This window comes from Hydractinia symbiolongicarpus, chromosome 1 (assembly GCF_029227915.1).
Source record: "Hydractinia symbiolongicarpus strain clone_291-10 chromosome 1, HSymV2.1, whole genome shotgun sequence".
Classification (NCBI taxonomy): domain Eukaryota; kingdom Metazoa; phylum Cnidaria; class Hydrozoa; order Anthoathecata; family Hydractiniidae; genus Hydractinia; species Hydractinia symbiolongicarpus.
The window spans coordinates 13749602-13773467 of NC_079875.1; the positions used below are offsets into that span (position 1 = coordinate 13749602).

General features: G+C 36.4%; 1 protein-coding gene across 1 annotated transcript; it reads left to right on the forward strand.

The window, feature by feature from the left end:
* Positions 1-1305: 1305 nt before the first annotated feature.
* Positions 1306-7242, forward strand: LOC130641149 (uncharacterized). Its single transcript, XM_057447827.1, has 2 exons — positions 1306-1461; positions 5943-7242. Exon 2 carries the CDS (start codon positions 5982-5984, stop codon positions 6942-6944), a length of 963 nt encoding a protein of 320 aa, XP_057303810.1. The 5' UTR covers positions 1306-1461; positions 5943-5981; the 3' UTR covers positions 6945-7242.
* The last annotated feature ends 16624 nt before the right edge of the window (positions 7243-23866 follow it).

The following is a 23866-nucleotide window of genomic DNA, read 5'->3' on the forward strand; positions in this document are numbered from 1 at the left end:
TGTACCATCTACCGCGTGTTTAAAGCATTTTCCAAACTATCCTGAATATCTCAAATGATTTCGATTGGTGAAGAAACAGATTATTTTTGTGAAAGTGTACGAATATTTAAGAAGAAAACTGAGATGATGTAAGACAATACATGTTTCCCATGATTTTGATGTTTTGACTTTAAGATCATATTCAGCGTCATTAATTTGGTGTGTGTATAAATTTTCAACTTCCGGCATGCTGTTTTAGTGGTATCGATGTTACGTCAAAGTATTCCTAATTTTCGAAACCAACTTTTACTACAAAAGCCTCAGTTTCAACCAGAGGTCAATTATCAATTATCACCTAATTTAAAAAAACTGTTTTAAAGCAGCCAATCAAAACTCTTATTTTGCATTTCTAATTTTTTGTCTAGGTGTTGACCAAATAAAAAATACCCCATTCAACAGGCTGTTTGTTTGCTCTTTGAATCTGAATTCACATATTATCAAGTTTCAGGTAAGGATTTCAAAAATCACATTCATCTTGTTTGTCAAAGTCGAGAAATAGCAGCGCCACATCGAAGAAAACTAATCCAGGAAGGGTGTATTACGTAACTATGAAAAACAACAAATGAGTAAAACGAAATGATAGACAATTTCTAAAGGTCTTTCGGAAAGAGTCAACTTGTTCTTTTACGGGCGGTAAGCTTCAAGTAAGTGTTAGAGAAAGTGGCAAACATTTAAGTCATTTTGAAGTCATTACGTTGCTGATTGTCTAAATAATCAAATTGTTACGTAGGAGATCATATCAAAATGGCTTTGCGCCATTAATTGATCTACTGACACGTAGCTAAACACATGGTTCTCACCATGAGTCAACAACAAGTACATGCAGTGTCCAAAAAGCTAGAATGACAAAAAAATTATACATCTTATACGTTATAGCTAACCCGTCCGAAAGCTTTTGATGACGTCACAGAAAATGTGCTCCATGTTGTCTCCTATTAACCTTTTGACGTAAAATGTTTGCTACTATTTCCAAGTTATTTAGATTAAACCATTTAAACACACTGCAGTAGTTACAAAAGTCACAGACACAAAGTTCTGTTCCGGCTGTCCATCCCTTAACGCATTTGTGTTTCCGTAACACGACGTTTTTCTTGCGAGCAAACAGACAGAATACGGCTTATATTGATATAGAGAGGTACGAAGGTGCCTTAATTATTAAAGAGTTAATTATGAGCGCTGGATTTTTGTATAGTAGGAACAATACTCATTAGCTAAAAGTCACAAAGCAATTAAAGTAGTTAAGAATCTATTGAAACATAGTAGAAACTCAAAACAAAAACATACGCGAGCACGCGCATGCGCATAATTTATGAGAGTGAGAAATGTTTGAACGTTTTTGGCAAGTAATCGACTTATGTTTATATTGGCAAAGGAGTGTAATTTTTGTCTTTTTTGTGTTTTTTTCCATTACTTCTTAAACAGGTAGGATGACGCTTTTGTTTTGATTTTAATTTTTTTATGCACAAGAACAAATTGCTGATAAGAATTTATATGCTTTTACTCACAGATTTATTTCGTTTAATGAGAACTCAATTTAAATAAATATCAATATATTACGATGGGAACTATCGATAATTTTAATTTTATTGAAGGTCAGACTATTAAAGGGGCTACGGAACGGCTGTTGGTTTTCGACTTTAGTGACTTACACGAAAGTCGAGCTCATGGTAGTGGAAAACAAAAATGGCTATTTTTCCGGCATGTATGTAATTTACAGACTCGAACATTTAGATATATATAGAATTTTTATCTTCTCCAGCCTTGGTCATGTTTTCATCCAGAATGAGTCTTGCTGAAATATTTCTTTGTAATGTAATTTTTCGAAAAAAAATATTGAACCAAGGAGCAAAGTGCGCCGGTCGGTTTTTTGCGCAAAACGCGTTTGCCGGATTTTAATATGTGCGGGGGATATACGGAATGTGAGCATTTTAACCGGTTCTATTATTCCGCAGTTGGAGGAATATTCAGAGTCATCTTGTTTCAGTTATTTCTCATGTGAAGTCTCATATGAAAATTTTACAGGTAATATCTGCACAGAGTTTACGATTCCATATCTTAATTCAATAAGTTTCCTCACTCTTTAGTTATAGGTTTTTTAAACGTAATTGATGTTAACGTTATTTCATATAACCAAGAAGTTTTAAACCTACCTCTGTCTCTCTCTTTAAACCTCCTTGATATAAAATAACTTATATTTAAAGGGATCAGTTCAAAGTAGATTTAATTGCTGTCGTAGTCGACGCGGATTTAGCTACTTTGTTTCAACTTAGAGGTTTCTTCCTCCAAGATTTCATGTACGGAGGCTTTTTGAAGCCGATAGATAAGTCTTTAAGTCACGCGACTTTACATTGTAGCCTCTTATTAAAAATCATTCTTGAAATTAATTCTCTGCGGTAGAAAGTTCTGGCTCTTTCAGGACCTTTATACAAAAATACAAGTTTTCTTTCCTATAGATTTGAATAGCCAATTAAAAATAGCAGTAGTTTTTTCTGTAGACAATTAAAAATAAAAAATATTTCGCGTAGTTTAGTCAATCTAAGTGCATGAAAAACTCTGCCTTATGTTAATATGATGGAAAGAAGACTTGATTTTGTGTGACAAAAATGAAAACCGTGCCCAGATACAGTCGGCTATACACACAATTTGAAGAACAAATTTACCGTCGCTAGAGTGTTATTTTGACGTATTTTCTTGCTTATTGGTTCGTTGTTGATTTAATCAACGACTTACTTTTTTTCAAATCACATTTAATGCTTTAACTACTAGTTTCTATAACATTTCCCCTTCACTTGGTCCAGCAAAAAGAATCTTTGTTTGAAGCCTTTTCAATTAAACAATTTTTTTAATTTGTCGCAAGGGAGTTTGAATTTGTTTTTTAACATCTTAATACTAAATAAAATTCCTTTTCACTTATTCCCAACAATGGGTGATTAAGAATAATTAACAACTCACTGTGGTGATAATTGGTATTCTCGCCTCATAGGTTCGGCAAAGCACGTATACAATACACGTATTTTCGCCTCGTGGGCTTGACAATGCAACATAAAACATAAACCGGCTAATTAAGCGTGATACACACGCTTGAAAAACATAAATACAGCACAATAAGCATCAATTTCCGACTAACTTCACAACTATAAGGAACAGCATGATGATCAGCGACTGGATAAGAAAACTTCACCAGTCCATGGAGCCAAACGTGAGAGCTTTATAGCCTTTTTTCGGAGAAGAAAAACCGTGGAGATGACCATTTGTCATGCCATGCATCTTACAATATATATCTTCGTACTCTGTTTTTTCGCAATTTTTATCATAAACTTGAAGTTTGGTGGTACATGAAAAATAAAAGATATGAAGAACATCAAACATTTTTAGCAAAAGTTTGCGATGCCAAGACCAACTGACGATCGAGGAAGAACCCTTAAATACTAACTCACTGCGCATGCGCAGTCAGACCCGCAAAACAATACCGTACAGAATCCGAAAAGAAACTTAGTTTCCAACAATCTGCAATAGTGAAAACCTCGCATCTAGCGAGTTTGTTTTGATTTCTCCCTTCGTTGCCATATTTTTTTTATTTTTATTTCTATTTAGATGCCTGATTTCTTTTAGAATTCTTTAACAACATCTTCTCATAAACTTATTCGGTCAGGGGTTTTTCAATTATATTATGACAATAACTTTTGATAGGCTAGTTCAAATAGAATCAAACTTAGGAGATTTATAGTACGTCACAAAAAGAACAAAATTGCGGTAATAAATTTTTGGTTGCGTCAGCACATTTTCTGTTACATCAACCAAAGCTTGAAATTTTTTCAAAATGCCACCGTCTGCTTAAAATTGAATGTTTGCAATCTGTTTGCAAAGTTTCTGAGAGCTTAATAAAATTATTTAGCATATTTTTGTTTTTTACATAGATCGCCCGAAAAATTGCCAAAAATCGCCCGAAAATCCGTTTTTCCCCGATTTTTGGGTAAAATCCAAATAAATCAGGAAATCGGATTAATCAAGTGTTCAAAACATAGAAAATGATTCTTCTTGATGAAATAAAATTGTGTTGTAGTTTCAAGTTCTAAGGACAATCCTAACAAATGCTATTACATCTTCCCAGTTATGAAGGTTTCATAGAGATTTTTAGGGGTAGTGCTAAGTAATAGCCAATATCAAAGCCTCCGACAGGCATGGGACTTAAAAATACTGAAACTCAGTAAGTATCATAGCCATGTAACGTAGCGTTAAAGAGATATTAAAAGAAATCCGTCGGGGAAACCGCACATTACCAGAACAGACATTACCAAACATAATCACAAGGAACGCAAAATTTGTAACTGAGAAAATTAAAAAATTACTAAAACAAGTTAGCAGTTTTAAAGACAGAATGAAAGAAATTGGAAATAAGGAAGTTAATGACAAACTAAAGGACCTGGATAAGGAAGTGAAAAAGTACATTAAACAGACATACATCACGAGATGACAACAGGCTATGAACAATAATATTTAAATTGCTGGACTGAAAAGACAAACTTTTAATACTAAAAAATGCTAACAGATTCAAGGATACGAACATTTATGTTATCAAGGATTTTTCAGGTGTAACAAACAAAACCAAAAAGGAACTGTAATTTTGATAATTCCAACGTTTTTCATGACTATTGTAATTGTATTACTCATACAAATTTCTAAACAAGTAGTAGATATAACTAATCACTTTAATGAGTATTGTACTTAATTTAAATCTTTTTTAGCAGAAAAAATCTATTAAGTGATAAGTCACTTAAATGAATTTGCTGACAAGCATATTTCTTAATTATAAAGACCACACAGGGCAACACGTTTTCTGATCAGCAGTGAGATATCTATCTGTTCAGACACCCTAACTTTAATATGTCGTTGGGTTTTGCCAACATAAGTAGCATTGCAGCTACTACACAAAAATATACAAACGACACTGGAAGCGGGAGTGTTAGGTATTTGGTCAAAAACACACTTTGTAATTGTTAATTGGAAATATGTAGCCGACACTAATATATGGATAAAACAAAAACAATCTGAAAAAAATGTTTTCTTACGTTTTTTTAGTCCAAATTTTTATCCCTAAAAAACTTAAATGTAACTAAATCAAAGCAGTTCGTTTATTACATTATATGTATATTATGGAAAATACATTACCTTCTTTTCAGCAGTTAGGATAAATATTAAAACGATTCAAAGTTAAGAACCAGAAATACAGTTCCAACCAATAAACACATATCTGCAACGCTAAGGAAAATATGTTGTTTCTAGTGCAGATGAAAATTACCTCTTTACGACGTTACGGCCGTTCGACAGCCACTTTGTAGTACAAGTTTTATTTTCAAAATCAGGTTTGTGTATCTACATCATAACGCCACACACTAAATAATTTAAGTTATTTCTAGTGCATTCAAAAATGGAAAAGACCTTTTGTTACGATTTGCTACATTGCAATTTTACAATTTCCAATTTTATGCAAAATTAATGGTATGTTGGTGCTAAGAAATCTCAAGAATTTAATACTTTAAATTGCGCCTGATTTGTTTCCAAGGTTCTGCTTTGTATTCTCTTATATTAAGGCGGCAATCATCATACTAAACTAGACAAACCGTACCTACACTTATTTGAACACCATAATCCCAATCTACTGTTGCTATATCTCTCCATTAATGAATTAATCACCATCTTACATTTTTAACATTTTGCTACTTTTTTTTTACTATATTGTCATTCCAGAAATTTGAAATGTTTCCTAAAAACATACTACAAGGATAGGGTTTCAGAGTTGCATGAAATGAATTGATTGGTTTTAGCAGTAAATTTAAATAATGTTTTATTTCCATGTTTGGCGTGCAGAAATGTACTTTTATGAATTATTATTTGCTTTTTAGATTACATGAGAAAACTTTGCACAAAACACCATAGTCGTGATGAAAGAAGCAGTACGTTACTTTAGGGACTTTTTTACCGCTGTTGCGATTTCCGTGATTATTCTATCACCATATTGGTTGTACAAACAGTCACAAGTTTCCATTGAGTTAGTAATCAAGTCTGAAAGTGTCTTTCTACAAAAGAACAATGATCCACCATCTTTAAAAACAGCAGAAGGCACCACACGTAAGCCAAGTCCGGTGAACCTTTGTTCAAATGATATGAAGGACGAACCAGGCTCGTGGATTCTGTCTTATTCTTTGAACGCTCGAAGAACAAAGAATGCAACCAAACGAATTTCTGTCCTTGCAACTGAAGCTGCTAATTCAGCTACCTACCATGACTGGATGCTGCGTGTGTACCATGATGGAAGTTTACCAAACAAAACGCAGCATGTTTTGACAAAGATACACAAAAATTTACGTTTTTGTGATGTTAGGAAGATCTTGTTACTTGGCAATATATCACATTTGAAACGCAATTTTTGGAGATTGTTACCAATAGGCGATAGTACTGTTGACGTGACGTGCGTGCGAGATGTTGACAGTCCTTTACTAAATCGTGAATTCGACGCTGTAGAGCAATGGCTGGAAAGCGAAAAGTTATTTCACTGTATGCGAGATTCTCCGCAAGAGTCGAAGAGGATAACGAGTCACGGATTTTGCTTTCGTAATTACAAAAATAACACTGTCACGGAAATAGTCTTTCAAGAATTAATTTCGAATCACGAGAAAGTTGATGAAGATTTACTTGACGAGCATGTTTGGCCTTTGGTAAAAACAGACGCAATACAGCACGACTCCTATCAATGCACGAAATTTCCACAATCTCATGCTTTTCCCAGCAGGAGGCTGACAAGGACAAGCGGGTTTGTTGGATGTAAACGACCATGTTCCAACAACGTTCCGCCATGCCCTAAAGAATGCAGACCAAAAAAACATCAAGACTGGTCCTATTGCTAGATTATTCTTCCACTATACCAACAACTCTATATCAGGCTGCATTTTGTTATTTATAAATCACTTAATTATTTGTAAATTTCACATTAGGTAAGTTTTTTGTCTATGTTAAGGAAACTGATTAGGAGTGAGTTTATTTTAAAGAATACTGTGAGCACTATTAACCCTCGTTAGGCCGTCCCTTCCTTTGCCAGATTTTAATTTTTTATTATTCTTTTTTTGCTATGTTGTATGATACTTGTATGATAGTTTTCATATTCTTTTGTTAGAAATAACTCGCTAAACCTCTTAGCTTCATACATTCTATGACCACAGATATTGAGTATTACTCGAAAATACCCACTAAGTGTCTATAAAGATCAGTAAAATATAATGAATTCGTGCAGGATTATGATTAAAAGTAAAAATTGCACCTTAATTTTATGCAAATGATAATTGCAAACTTTCGCAGCTGGTCAAAACGTTTCTTTGTCTGATTCGTAGAGGTAAATTCTGGGAGAAATAACCGTGCGGGACTTTGAAGGACTGCCCGTTTTAGGAGGTTTTTGGGCTTTAGACTGTCCGTTTTGGAGAGGTTTATTGCAAGGGTTTATTAGTAAATCGTCCGGGACGAAATTTTTTGTCCGTCTTAAGGATGTGCCCTCTTTAGAGGATGTCTGTTTTAAGGAGGTTCCACGGTACTTATAGCAAGGTTCTACGTATTAATACTAACAAAGTACGTATCAATTGAAATAGATGGAATTATACATCATAAGAATTTCTATAAAAACCTTTTTTGCAACACGTCCTTACGCAAACATCGATGATGAAGAAGTGACTATCGTTAGAGCAATGTCCGAGCTCTTCTCATGACATAGTAAGGATCTTGACAATCTATGCTAACGTTGCTAAGGAAGGTACATGTGTTGTTAAGATCAGGGCATACTGAAAGGAAAAGAAATATGAACTTATATTGTCATTATTTTGTGTAACCTTGACTCTGACTTCAGTAAAATTATTTTAGTGAAAGTAAATGCATTTAATCTGAAATGGGAATAGAGGGATGAAAGTAAAAACGATAAATAAATTAACATCTTAAATATTTCTCTTTTTGTTTTTGACGGGCTTTAACCCTATTCGGTCCGGGGTTTTTCGAACATACTATGGACCAGGGGAGGGGGCGGATTCCGCCCCCCCTCAATAACTTTTCATAGGATTGTTCAAATTGAATCAAACTTGGCACACTTATAGTACGTCATAAAAGGAACAAAATGGCGCCATTAAACTTTCGCTTGCGTCAGCACATTTTCTGTGACGTCATCAGAAGCCTGAAAATTGTTAAAAATGCCACTATCTGCCTAAAATATAATTACTTTTGTTCTAGAGCGAATTTTTACATTCTGTTTGAAGTTTCTGAAAGTTAAATAAAAGTTATTTAACATATCTTCCGGTTTTTACATGGATCGGATAAAAAATTGCCAAAAATTGCCCGAAAGGCCGTTTTTTCCGATTTTCGGGTGAAATCCGAAAAAATCGGGAAATCGGATTAGTCACGTGTTCAAATTATTCACAATGATTCTTCCTGATGAAACAAAGTTGTGTTGCAAGTTTCAAGTTCTAAGGATAATTCTAACAGGAGTTATTATATTTTCCCCATTATAAGGAATTCATAGAGATTTTTAGGGGTAGTTTCGAGTAATGGCCAATATCAAAGCCTCTGAAAGGTATGGGACCTAAAAAATTAGCATGCAGGTGTCTAATAGATAAATGTTGAAACTCAGTAAGTATCATAGCCATATAACAAAGCAATCAGGAGTTATTAAAAGAAAACCGTCAGGGGGGGCGGAATCCGCCCCCCCCCCGGACCGAATAGGGTTAAATCACCACATGTATTACTTCTCATGGCTTGTAACAACAAAATAATAATAATATTTTTATCTTTCAAATTTTGGTTTTATAAATCTTAATAAAGTTAATGTATGCTCGCATTTTTCAAAGCAATGAAGTTCCTAAAAAATTAAAATAGGCTCAAACTTTCATTCTGCAAAGTAACTCCAACCAAAGATACAATATATATTTACCGTTGTTTGGTTTTTTTGCAATAAGTGGAGGGCAACCTTTTTTGCGTACACACACACAGATAGAAAACAGGTATTATTATTATAGAAATTGAGGTCCTAATATACGAATAAAATGTTCCGTCTTAAAGTAGAATAGAGTCTTCCTCATTGCTACTATTTTATTGTAAAAAACTATTTGTTTCAAAGTAGATACTTGCAATATTATAACGCACTATTAAAACAAAATTACAGAAGGTGGGTTCTCTTCATTGTTTTTATTTTTTATTTATTTCTAATAGCAAGATAGGATATAACCAGATGGCAACCTAAGAACTTATCAATGACAAAAGTATAGGTATTGGTATTTATGATGCCATTTCTACAGTGCCAATATTCGTATTCCTTAACCTTTTTGCAAGATTTTGACTTACTTGTATATCTGCGATTCACGGTAGCGTTTAAACAATAAAATGATGCTGTTTGGTAAGACGCTGGAAATACCCACTGGTTATTCCCGCTGGATATTTTCTGAGAAGCATAAAGTATTCTGCGTACAGCTACTGCATTTCTAACGCTCGGCCGAGTTAAGTACTGACCCTACGCAGTTGAATTCCGTCAGATTTTTGTCGAACGCTATGAGGGCAATCAGTCGTGTTTAACGAACGGCTGAATTCAATTGTCCATGGTTGAATTAGTGTAGAAAAAGTTATAATAAATTTTAATCCGACATTGACGGCAAATAATGGCGTGTTTGCCGTTTTTCAAGATTTCGTTTCATAGAATTTTTGCCGGCGTCGAGACATTTCCCAACTTATCATAACCTTTCCCGCACTATGTGGGGTATTTCTCGTTCGAATCAAGTTTTTCCCCGTCGTTAGCACTAGTCGTCATAGTGAGGACAAGCTTTTCCGACATTTTCCCAAAAAAGCGACATTTCAAAAAATTGGAGTTGGCGTTTCCGCGGGACGAGTTCTTAGAAAATTATCGGTGCCGGTAAACTTCACGTAATATCATAATGGCGCAGTAAAGCGGGGAAGGGTAAACAAAGAGCGATTTGGTTGTTATCCCGGTTTCAATCTTTAAAAAAACTAGAGTATGAAGGCCAATCATTCCACCAGGTAATTCCTGTGGGGCATATTGAACAACCATTGTTCTACAAGACAAAAAAAGAATTGGTAAATAAAACTTTAAGGTGAAAGTGTAAAGGTAAAACAAGTAGAAAATAGCCAGCTAGCCTTATCATTGGCTGACTATAATTAGTTTTTATTATATAATATAGAAACATTACTTTATAGCTAGCTCATAAATTAAATTTTGTGGTGCTGTTCTGCCCAATCGTTGAACGCGCCCCGTCTTAAGACTGGCCAGGCCAATCTTTCGACAGTGACAAATGGGGGCCAGTCTTAAGACTGGACTGCCCAATCTATGGACGTACGTGCCCAATCTTAGAACAATTGTGGAAGACAAACAGAACAATAATTTTTTTAAAATTCAGGCGCGGATCCAGGGTTAGTCAGATAGGTCGCGTGACTAAGTGTAAATTTGACGAAAAATGTTAGCCAAGCGAATGATGTTGACGATCCAGGTGTTGCAGACGGAGCCCGTTAAAAATTAGATTGTAATTTATTTACGGTGAAAAGCCACGGTTCACAGCCCTCTCCATTTCGCCTATGTCAATGTTGACGTCAAAGTTTTGACGTCACTACCATATAGACTGAGAGGTTTGCAAATTATAGCTTACAGATTTTGACTGATTCATTTTAACTAATAGTCGTTAGCCCGTGGAAAAATCCACCGGTTCGCCCGTCGCAGCTAAGCTACCATTTTGCGTGACAGACAGACGGACGGACGAACGGACAGACAGACGTATACGGGTATTATAATATAGATATATATTTTCTGGTTCGTAGAAATTTTTGGATATGTCTACACTGTTTCAATGTGGGTTTGTAAGAACTTGTATACTGATTTGACTTAAGAAACAGCAGTTTAAGCAGCACTTATATTTTCAGGACTTCCAGACACGGTTTGCAAATTTGAGCAATACATTTATCTTAAAAGTAAAGACATGATTATTATGTTTTTGTATAACCTTGCCACCTAGTATACACAAAATTGGCATTGGCAGAAAAAACACTAAAAAAACTGACATATGGGAAGACACATGGACAAATTTTTTAAAATTTTTCTTTGAATTAAGCTATAGAACAGTAAATCAGAATCTAGCAACAGTTTTTCATTTAGCACAACTCCAATCGTAAATGTAACCATAAAGTCTGTAACAAAGAAAAAAAATGAATTCAACAGCATGTGACTTCACTATTCAATCATCATCTGAATTCATTTCAAAATCAGATAAAAACAAGAAAATGTCATGGACCCCAACACCAACTTGTTCCAGCAAATCACCATTTACAGACAACAAAATTAGTACGGTCTCGGTTTACATATTTAAAAAATAAATAAATAAATAAATAAATATGGAATTGAACTTCCGAAACATTTTCCGCTTAAATAATATATATTATACTTTTATCAAAGATACATCACAGCCATCACAACAAAAACAACATAGTCCATCCTTCAAAAATCCAATTTGATAATATTGGACTACTTCACCATGTAAAGGTGGTTACATTATTTGTCAACTATCACATTTGTCCACCAACCCAGTGTTCTGCTTTTGTTACTACAAGTAAAACTTTATTGCCACTTTTATACAGCTCAATCTCTCAGAGTTAACCAGAACATTTGGAATATCACAGCCATATGGCAACATGGTTGTAAAAGAATGTTTCTAATCTGAAGGGGTTGAGCTGTCTGAATCCAACATCAACATATCAGTTGAGCCAAGAACACGATGAGCATACGAGAAGCCTCCAGGTAGGCATTATCCTAAAAAATTATATACAAGATACATACAATTTTTCATAGCTGTAAAAAAATTAATCCTCATGAGAATATAGTGTTCCAAATTTATATGTGCAAAATTTTGAAAATGCTTAATTGCAAAGTTTTTACGCTTTATTTTGTGATTTTCTCGACTTTCAAAGACTTCCTTCTATATTTGATATCTACACTAGTTTTACTTGCTTTTGTATAAAGCAGTGTGCCATTTTCCAATTCAAGACAGTAAAAAAGCTTCACAAAGAAGTGGTATCAAATCTGAAAAATATTTATAAGGAGAGTTAATAAACTAAACAAGAAACTCTGCGGCTTAAAGATTTCCGCCATTAGCAATAATCTGAAAAAAGATATAATTTTTATCCTTGTGTTGAAGTTTAAAATAATCAGACAATAAACAAAACAATTTGTACAAGTTTGTGCAAAAACTTTACTTCTTCTGATGAATGCGTTTTTTGTGTTGACAACTTTAGTGTTCTTGCCCACGCGGACAGCACTCGGATTTAAAGATTTTACCTATCTTACAAGACATCCTGGTTCCAAAAAATAATATGTCCTCCATACGTTTATATGATTAGCTTTCAATTCGCTCCATTATAGCATTTTAATTAGTGTGTAGAATATCTTTGTTTATGCCACATGCACGTAACTTAATTAGACTTTCTCTTGGGTCGATTATTTGATGCTTTAGAGGAAAAAAGAAGTTATCTTTTAGTTCTTCAAGCAGTTTTCAAAAGCGTTTTCCTTCAGTGGTTTATTCGACGTCTGTTTGATAGCAAGAGTAGTGTGTTGAATTACCATACTAAAAATCTTAAATGATCCTAGTAAAAGTTAGGAAAATATGCCAAATACTTGCTGTTGAGAGGTTTTCTCTGTATAAAGGTTCTTTCCAAAACATTTTATATCGCTTCAAAGAGTTACTCTTGCATGTTAGAACAAAGTGAGATCGATGAAGGGCATTAAGAAGATGTTTTTTGGGGGAGAGAAGAATGTCTAAAAACAATATCATATTGTAAATGTGCCGGCCAACACAAATTGATGCCAAACATGGTAATAATCAAAATAGAGACGAACTTCTAACAGGAATTACTTTTTCCTGAGGGTGGAGTGGAGAGGGTAAGAAAATCTTTTTGCTGTTTTTTATTCTTTTTTGTCTTCTGAAGTATCTAAAACAGACAGATTAGATGTTTGATACACTAGAAATAAAAAGCTTTCAAATAAGAGGTCCTTGTAGTTAATTAAGCGTTAAGAAGATACGCAAAAATGTAGTCAAAATGTATCACTTTGTACGGATGTTTTTGCTCCTATGAAATAATAACATATCTTACCTAATGAAATACAAGGAAGAGGTTTGAATTTGCCAATATTATTAATCTTTGTATAATGGTGAAATACTCTGATTTGTTACAACTTTAAAAGTTCAGTCATTTTGTTTGTAATCGTGTGAAGAGCTTCTATTGACTTCCATTGACTTCTATTGAAGGGGCATTCAAATCGTATATAATTCTGTTATCTCTTTATCGCTTCCATACTCATTTTGGCAGTTCTAATTCCAGGAAAAATGAAAAATTTGTACAAATATTATTCAACCGTGGACGTGGAAATAAAGAAGGAGATTGAACTCTTTTGTTTCTATTAAAATCATCTGTGATGCGATCAGTTGCAAATCTATTCTGTCCTTTTAAATTCTGGCGCGTGTCAGTTTTATTAAATTTCATTGGCTAGAAAACAGTAATTATGTTAATAACTAATATACTCAATCTCGCAATCTTCGAAGAATTGCGAGTAATAAACGGACCACTTAAAAGGTCAAGATGCAAGAAATTATGAACACTTGAGAATCACATAGACGTCTAGACAACCTGTTTATGAGTAATTAATTTTTATAATTAGTTTGCTACGCAAAGTATACCAGGACAATTATTGAGATTCTCAAAATTTCGATAGAAAAAAATCATATTAAATCAGCGTAAGAAAATATGACTGAAGTTTATGTCTACTAGAACAAATAGTTTTTGACTGAACAGCTGTAATAAAAGTTAGCTAAATGTGGCAATGAGTTGGCTTTGTAGCCACCTACACTCCTACCCCCTACCCCCTACCCCATTTTTCACTTAATATTTCGTACCTTCCCCCCAGTTTCTTTCTCGATTTTCCGTTTACCAAAATCGTAAAACTGAAAAGTAATATCAAGCAATGAGGGAATGGCCTAATTTGACTTATCGTGTATCTTACAGACCTCACACAAATACATAGTTTATACCAAGTCATGATAAAAATTGGCCTAGCTGGCATGCTTTTTCTCCTAATATTTCGAGTTGGAAATCGTGTAACTTTTCTTTGAAGTCACGTTATATTAATTTGAACGTTTATAATGCACCAGAATGTGTTATATTTATGGCTTCATGAAAAAAAGATGTCTAAGTACCAAGTTCTCAGCTTGAATTGGCATGTTGGTGGTATCCGTTTTATGCAGTAGAAGAAAAGTGAGTTGCGAAAGAATGGATGATTTGAAAGTTCTTTCTATGTTTTTTCCTTGGCTGAGGTAGCTAACTAGATTACTTTTTGGTCCCTGAGACTACCATTGAAAATATTTTTTGCTGTCATCCTTCAATCGAATCATTAGCTAGGTACCTCTACCTACAGTCAGAAGAAGCAAATTCAATCCACAAGTATTAATAAAATTATTTATTTTTAAACTTTATTATAATATTTTAAATATTTCCTAAGACTCAAATTGCTTTTTTTTATTGCATCGTGGAAGTAAATTTAAGTAGCCAATCCAAAGCTAACATTCTTTAAGGTTTTTGCTCATTTGTGGTTAAAAACGTTTGTACTGTTGCTACTAGCGTCTTTTTACTGATATATGTTCAAAATCTGAGCTTTATTATCCAGCAGTGTCTTTACCTGGAAGTTTTACTTTGTTTACCTACTTTTGCATGTTGTTAAATTCTTTAACACTCGAACCTCGTCATAAATTCTTTAAGAAGTGAGCTATGCACGACGTGTGAAGTTACGAAGGACCAAGTGGACTTTTGTTCGATAATGGTTGCGACCGTTAATTTAATTATTGTTTTTGGGAGATTAAGTTTTGACAAATATAAAAACTACTCTTGAATGACCCTTTAAGGATGTGAAAGCACATAAAAGACCTTAACCAAATTTCGTGTTTTTCATAATTTTCGTGTTCAGTATGATAGATTAGTGTGCCTGTGAGTCTTTCAGTCTAAAGAAATATTTTTGTGGTGCATTATTATTACTGTCAAACGCTGAATTGCTTGAGTTTTTTTTACATTGTGGCAGGGGTTATTTTTAAAATTTCGAATTTTTGGTACAAAACAAATAAATACCTTAGAAAAAGTTCATTTATTATTTTTTGCAATAATAAACATACTAAACTTATTAATAAATTTATAAGTAGAATGGCACTTGTCACACATACTACTCCGTAAATAAACTAATGGACAAATTTACCTCCTCTAAAAGGAAATGTGAAAACGAACGAAAATTTTGTCACAGGAACATTGTATTGTAAACCTTCAAATATTTTCAGCGAACACCAGTCAGTTCTTACTAATTTGTTTTTTATTAAGTTACAGTTAATTCTTCTTGCAATATCAGCCGGCTGTTTCTTATGAGCATGTTTCTTATTATAAAAACACGTTTTTTTTGGTTAACAATAAGTCAGACAAGCTGATATTTAATAGAATGAAACTAGGTCTTGTGCGTGCACTTTTATGTATAAAAACGATTGTTGTGATTATGCCTGTAACATGGATGATGTTTTGAAGTAATTGTTGTTGTTTTTCTTATGTTTTTTTTGTTTTTAGGTCATCTAGCTACACCTAAAAGTTTAATGTATAGACAAGAATGTATTCTAACTGTGCGCGAGACATGATTAAACAAACAAATTAAACCCTATATGATGTTGTCATTATTATTCTGTAAATTTTTAGATTTAGCGGACTGGATCCAAAATCACGTTTTTTATTTACAAAAAATGGAAGTTAATTTGAAATGTTTTGCATTTTAGAATGCTTTTAGACATGCTCAAATCCCACGCAATTAAAATTTCCAGAAGATAGGTTTTGTTTTATTATTTTCTGTACCTGTTTTCGTCTGATTTGTTCTTGCGCTGTTTTAATGCCTACACAAACTTCCGAATTAAGCCCTACTTTGTTCTCACTTATAAAACTTTACCGTAGTTTAAAAAGAAGTGCAAAAAAATTCAGATTTTGGTTTGTTCTTATTTTCTAACAAAATTCAGACTCAGGTTGTTAGTTGTAAAACCAGTTTTTTCTTTATTCATCGGAAAATATTTGGGTCCTGTCTAGTAGTATAGGGGGGTCCTCAAGTACACACTTTCCCAAAAACCACGGTTAAACTCTCTTAAAAATTCTCACACACAAAACCAGTTGTGACTTCACAGCTGTTCATCACACCTCAACACGACAAAATCCGCTGATCATCAAGGCATGCGCTGTAACGTGACAAACGTGACCACTACTGATCATCAACGCAGGTGCAGCAAGGCTCAGCATATTGACCACTGTTGATCATCAACGCATCAACGTGATCCTATTCCCCCAAGGTTGAATTGTGTATGTAGGGGGAAGATGAATTGGTTAAAGTACGCAACAGAAGAGATCAAAACGCAGGACATGTGGACAGGACAAGCTTGTTGTAAGATAAAAATTAAAAAAAAAATACTATAATAAATGTGCAACACCCAATCAAAATTTGAAGTATTTAAAAATGTCATAGCTCTGATCCTTATAGCCGGCGTTGGTCTCTCTCTACCACTTATGGCGTTGGCCTTAGTACAAGAATCATCAGAGGAGATGGAGAATGAACAAGCCAATAAAGATTTGGCGGATCATATTCATGCCTTACAATAGATACCCTATAAGATAAATGGAACAATGTAATGACTGCGAAGGTATGCTGGATGCTTATGATAGGTGTACCTGCGGACGGAGGTTCATGATGAAGAATAAAATGCTATGCTGGTACTGCTACCAGGAGTATATCACATATAACGGGGGTAGTTGTGTATGTGTGAGGAGAAGCAATCCTCGAACCTTGCTTGAAATTCAATAAAACAAGATGCTAAAATTTCAGAATGAAGAAGTCAACCCCAGAAATTTCTACAGTTTTGCTGCTACCTTTTCTAATATCAATGACATCAGGATCATCTAAAAGTGTTGGATGCTATCCGTGCCAAATGAAGTAAGGATCAACGGTACATTGTCGGCTACCATACACAAGACCTCGAGGTAGCTCTCAGGGTAAAAACACCTAAAATCTGCTCCTCGCATGGAGTTAGCCGGTACAATGCCAGTGCTGTACCCGCGATGAGTCTTAATTTCGAAGAGTACCTCGATTCGGGTGAAAAGTATCGTCAAATTCTGAACAAAATCCAGGAGCTGATCTCTCAAAACCTGACAAAGGAACCTGTGAAAAAAGGCGTTACGTGAACGCGAAACTCAAATACTACAAGGATGTAACCACAACTAAATTCCACGGTCAAGCAGTACCCTACGATGAACCCTGCCTAGCCAGAGCCATCCTGACACTGTCATCGGTGTATGTGCAGGGCAAAGATTACTACCCTAAGGTACATGTTGTGGAATGTAGGTACAAGGACTTTATATTTGAATGGCTGCTAAGTGATAAGTAAATGTTTTATAACACCCATGGGTTACAAAACATATTAAAGTTTATAAACAGGTGGAGGGTCTAAGTACTGCTTGCGTACTGGACAGATTGAAGTTTTTTTAAGACATCGTTCCTGCCCTCTTCTCGGCCGTTCTGAACCAGCTGAGCACGTTCACGTTCGTAGATAGTTTAAACCGTTGTCGTATCTGTTCCTTTAGTAGCATACACCGTTGCTTTTCCTGCATAACGAGACTAAACTCGTAGTCACTGATGACCCCATTTTCTACAGCTTTTGAAATCAGATCGACGATGGAGCTTAATTTCGACTCAGCGAGTAGTCTGATATTTTCGTGCTTCTTGGATTGGACACCAAGCCTCTTTGAGGCCTTTCTAAGACCAGCTATTGTAATACCCCCATCATCATGCAAACGGGAGCACCAAGACCCGTGGTTAATGCTGCAATTCTGAGACCCGACGTGATAATACTTACACTAAGCAGTCCATGATCACAATGCCTCACCCATATAATATGCATTTTGAACTTTTTTGAAAGCCCGGCCCGCTCTTTAATGTCACTTCGAAGATATTTTTCAATCTCTTCGATCTTGTCAAATATATACTTTTGGCTTTCGTGAATAGTATCGTCCTCTGCAGGTGCACTTGGTAAATTGGGATATAACTTCGTTACATGATTCATTTATTCTCTGAGCAAACACATTGTAATTCCTGTAAACGATACATCTTTATCATGGTGAAATTCATCTGTAAGCATGAACTAGAGATGATCTGTAGAACCCTTCAGGGGAAGGTATATCGGAGTGTCAAAACTCCAGGTCAGTATGTCCCCTCAGGCATTCAACTCTTTGGTGGGAAGCAAAGCGAGAATTTTAGACTTTTTCCCATCCAATAGGCAGTCGTATTCATTCAACTGAGGGCAAACAAGGCGTAGCCGAATGTAAGCGTAAGTCTTGTAGACTGCATTGTAGTTGCTCTTTGTATAGTAATTTTTACTAGGATCGTAGGGTAGACCCAAGAGTTCTTGCAGCTGTCAATGAATTACTACTGTGTACCCGTTACTGACACGGAGCCTTCAGAGTCCATTTATCAGGACAAAGAGCTTCATTTTATCCTCTGCCTGGCTGTTGACGATAGTCGCTAAATACTCGATCTTATACAGGCCGTTCAAAATCTCGATTCGAGTAACCCTCTGATCAGGCCCTGTCTTACGAATGACGAATTCATTATTACTGTAAAGGTTCAATCATATAGGTCGAATACTTAACGATTTCGGGGCAATCCTAGTATCTTGTTCCAGGTAATCGTCAAATATCGTAGGTTTTTCAATATAGGTAATGTAGAGTTTTTGGTATACCAAAACGATGAACATGTACTCGTACAACCCCAATGCAAAATACAAATCCAACAGGGGAGAATGGCCCGTTGGTATTACAAACTTGGAGCACCAGGACCTGTACGTGTCTACAGAATCACATATTCACATGGTATTCGCCGAGTTTACCAAATATGCCATTAAAATTCCAACCAATTTGTTGGATGACCCTGTCAGGGTTGGTTGGACGGGAGAGGCGTTGGATTACTGGAATATCCTGGTTGATTTTGCTACCTATTGTGCAACTACGGCATTAGGCATCTCTGTTAAACACATGACAGGCTCCGTACGCCTTTTTAACTCGATCTTTAAATTTCACGTCTATTACCACATGCGTCGTATATTAGGAGAGAGTATTCGCGTCTACATGGTCTTGTTGCCTGGTGGCAAGCGGGGGCCAAGGCATCCTTACTCGTTTCCGGTGTGGACAACTACACAGCCAGGCAAGTTCTGTTGCAAACATTTCAGAGTATGGTGCGAAGGGAGGAAAATGTCGGGCATGACATCACACAATTTCAGAAGGTGCTGCAGTATGCCACAACACCAGTCAATTTTGCCGTCATGCCTAGCGTGTATATGCTACCTTCAAACATGAACCTGCGTATTGGTGAAATTGAGGGGTATAACAACAACATCTTGATCGCACATGCCAACGTAAGCGTTGGAGTCTAGGTTGAAGTGAATAACAAGCCTATTGTGAAACCTGCGGAGCGGTTTATCAAACCAAGCGGGCTATAACCTTAAGCCTACTAAACCTCCTAAGCATACTATCAGACGAACAACACGCAGGGAGGTGAAACAACATATACAGAAGGAGAATGCCCGGCTTGCCATGCCGCCCCCTCTCAAAGAAGGTCGAAACCAACACGAGGATACCAAGGCAGCGTTAATTACGACTGGTGTAGGGCTCATCATTGCATACATATGGTTAAAGCAAGGTTTAATGTTTTTCATTGACATACAAGACTTATTTTTTTATTTCAACACAGGCCACGACAAAAGCAACGGCAGCTGCGATTCAATAGAGCTCTCAGTTTTATCCAGGGCATCCTCAACATTTTCGACAAAGGTATCACTTTCCATATCCTCACTCTCCTCCTCTATGTCCTCATGCTCTTGCAGGAGATTCTGGCCCCTTGCTTGGGTGTAGTGACATAGTTGGGAAAATCAAAGGCTTGCACGCCTGCTGCCTTCAAATTGGTTAATATCGTCCCTGGGGCTAGGAACACCCTGCCATGCAGTCTTGTAACCCTTTTATTTCTGAAGTAAAGCTCATTCCCTTCCAGTTTAAAATCATTGTAATATAATTCACGTAGGGTCACATCTGGATGTCCCATCTCCTTAAGATGCGTGTAAAAATTTTCAACCTTTGATTTTAGTATTTCTTGCCACTGTCTTGTCATAGTGTCTTCATGGTCCTGTTGTTCTCCTTGGGTTTACGTTGAAGGCCTTGGGGTTGATGGTGTAGTATCTTCATCTCTATCATCTGGACGGCCCTCTTCTTCCTCAATATCTGATTCACAAACTGGGTTTGTTGGCATTTATTTAAATTCCCCATATAAATTAATGAGTGCATTCGGAACTAAGCTTGATCCCTACGCAGAAATGAAACAGCTTTTTGGTTTCAAGGAGAGACAGCAGCGTGTCCAGATCAGTAACATACCTTCCACAATCAACCAAAACGAGGACTTTTACGTGGGTATTCCCAATATGCGACTGAACGAAGGTATTTTTCCAGGGTCTATCAAGCCACTATTTGACCTGGAAGTGACGGCTACGAATACAAAACGCACGATCGTCTCGAATATCGGCAAAAGCCGCATGACGTTGAACTGTAACGAGGTGCAAAATATCAACGACTATTCCACGCTCGCAGTCCACCGAGATCTGTGACTACCCAAGTTCGATCGTGACAATAACCTGATCCTGGAGGGTATAAGCCCTAACCATCCGTGTCCTGCTGGTGAAGGCCACTGACCATGTTGGTACCGATGAAGAGAAAGCCAATGTTGCCGCGTATAACAACACCTTTTGTATACCCTGGGTAAGATGTTTGAGTTGACTAAGGACTTACCCTTCTTTCCGGTGGGTTTATACGACAGACTTCAGTTCGTGATTCATTTCACGTCTCACGGTAACGTCATCAAGGATGAAGGTAGCGCGGCCTCAGGGTCTACGGCAGGCAAGACAGCAGATGCTGCGTACAAGATAACCAATATTAAGTTGGAATTCGACAAGTTGAACCATGAGGGACTCGCAAGCGCCATGCGCCGGTATAGTCGTCTGGCGCTACCGTATGAACGGATCCTACGTTCCAAAGTGGTTATCATGAAGAAACAGGACACGAGTTGTAACCTACAAATCGACACACCTGCAAAAATTTTAAAGGGTGTCTTGCTACTGTTAGTGGACCCTTCAAAATTTAAAGCTTACTCTGGTGTCAACAGGCTGTTCTACAACCCCAAAATAGGGAAGATATCCATCACTGTCCAAGGTAAACCCAAGGAGCTGTACTTGCATGCTATGTTACCCAAAGACCACCTCGAACAGAGCGTGAATCTCTTCGATTGCCAAGACTCTAATGTCACAATTGGCCAGTTTTTTAAGAAACGATACGCCCTCTTTATCGATTTCCGCTACTCTCCTGATCATACCCTACATGGTTCAGGAAGAGACCCCTACAACACCTGAGTCACGTCATAACCCTACACATGACAAAGAGAGCCGACGATTCTGGAGATATACGCTGTTATATGTACCTGCTTCAAGATGCCCAGCTGAATATTCTCGATGGTAGGTTTGACTCTGTGGAAAACTAATGACCTTAATTTGTGTTTGTTCTAGGGGAAAATACAAATCAATACGGAAAACAAGGGATGCTGAACATGCAAAAAAGTGTTAACCCTCGACAATTTTAGGATCTGGGGGGAGAAAGTCAAACAAAATGTTGCATAGTTTGGCTGGATGAAAAGAAACAGCAGCGTGCCAAAAACAAGTGCCTCATAGTAGTCGGAGGGATCAGTGTAAAGACTGCAGGGGGAATCAAATTTGTAAACATGAAATGGTGAGAGCCTATTGCAAAGAGTGCAAAGGTAGCCAAATTTGCGAACATGAAAGACAGAGGTCTTACTGCAAAGAGTGCAAAGGTAGGCAGATTTGCGAACATGAAAAAATAAGGGCCAAATGTAAAAAGTGCAAAGGTAGCCAGATTTGCGAACATGAAAGACAGAGGTATAAGTGCAAAGAGTGCAAGGGCAGCCAGATGTGCCACCATTAAAGACAGAGGTCTAAGTGCTAAGATTGTAAAGAGAGTCGGATTTTTGAACATGAAAGGGTAAATTGTCGCTTCAAAGAATGCAGGGGAAGTGAGATTTGTGAAAATTAAAGACAGAGGTCTAAGTGGAAAGACTGCAAAGGAAGTGGGATTTGTAAACATAAAAGGCAGAGGTCTCAGTGTAAAGACTGCAAGGGGAGTCAGATTTGTGAACATAAAAGGCGGAGGGATCGGTGCAAAGAGTCCAAGGGAGGTGAGATTTGTGAACATGAAAGGGTAAAGTATCGCTGCAAAGAATGCAAGGAAAGTCAGGTTTGTGAACATGAAAAACTTAGGTATCGCTACAAAGACTAGGCAAGGCTCGAACAATAAATCGCAACCTTGGCAATCATGGCAGGGGGAGCACTAATTAATGCATTAGCCTTCAGTGGTACCAACTTTCTATTCAGTAAAGTCGCAGGAAATGGCAAGGCAGAGCGCAAAGGTATGACAAGGAGATGGAGAAACTAGAAAGCGCCCAAGCACAGTGGGTACAAGACCGACAGGCTAAAATCGACTGGTTCAACAAACACCAAGAATTGGAGATGCAAGCTGGGAAGAGCCTTCGGGAGCTGGAAGATGACATGTACAACTACAAAAAGGTTCAAAAATTGTCTGATTATTACACACAAGTATTTTTTACTATATCCCTTTACAAGGCGGGACCTCTTCGATACCCCAAGATTTTTCAATGTAACAATGGCAGTGAATTCAAATCAAGTGTCACAAAACTGCTAGAGGAAAAGAGTGTGTCTATTAAAATGGCTACCACCAAGAACCATCATACGTTCACGGCTTTTTAGAAAGCCAAAAAAAGGTACTAGCGGAAAGACCCTTTAAGCCTCAAGATGTGCAAGAGTTGGTCTCTAAGGAGACTAGTAGTATATGGGTCAAACACTTGTACACTATCGTAAAAATTCTCAGCAACACCAAGACTGCCATAACTGAAAAATCAATAAAAAAGGCTAAAATGAAAATCAGGAACACAACTGGTAAAAACTGGTAAGAATGGTGACGGAAAGGATGCAAAAAAAGAACCAATAGCTACAGTGTGTATGCCGTATATAAAAGAGAGAAGTAACACATTCCAAGGTATTAAAAGATCACAAAATAAAGCCAGTGTTTTAATCTAAAAACACGCTATGTAGTATACTGTCGCATCCAAAACACAACATATGTCTAGAAAGTCAATGTAACACTGTCTACGAAATCCCCTGTAAGGATTGTGAATGCTCAAACGACGTGTTAAGGAGCAAAAAAGAGCTGTACGCAACGCAGATACAGACAAGAATAAGATTGGGGACCATAGCTGGAAGAGTAATCATATTATTGATTGGACCAATAAAAAGATCATAGACTTAGAGTCCGTTTGGACAGCCAGAAGAGTGAAAAAACTCATAAATAGCATAAAAAAGAAATGCTCATATTTATACTACTGCCTATGAACTTCCAAAAATATAGTTACCTGCACGTAGGAAAGAGAATATTTAGAAATAATGCAAATTGATTCAAGGCAAACGTAACAGAAAGCCAACTTTTAGAAAGAGGAACGTAACGTAAAACGAACTTTTAAAAAAAGGAAGGATCTTGATCAATTTATTGCTTCCATCTTGGTCAGTAA

Coding starts and splice junctions, on each gene's coding strand:
- LOC130641149 (XM_057447827.1), top strand. CDS start 5,982: ATGAAAGAAGCAGTACGTTACTTTAGGGACTTTTTTACCGCTGTTGCG.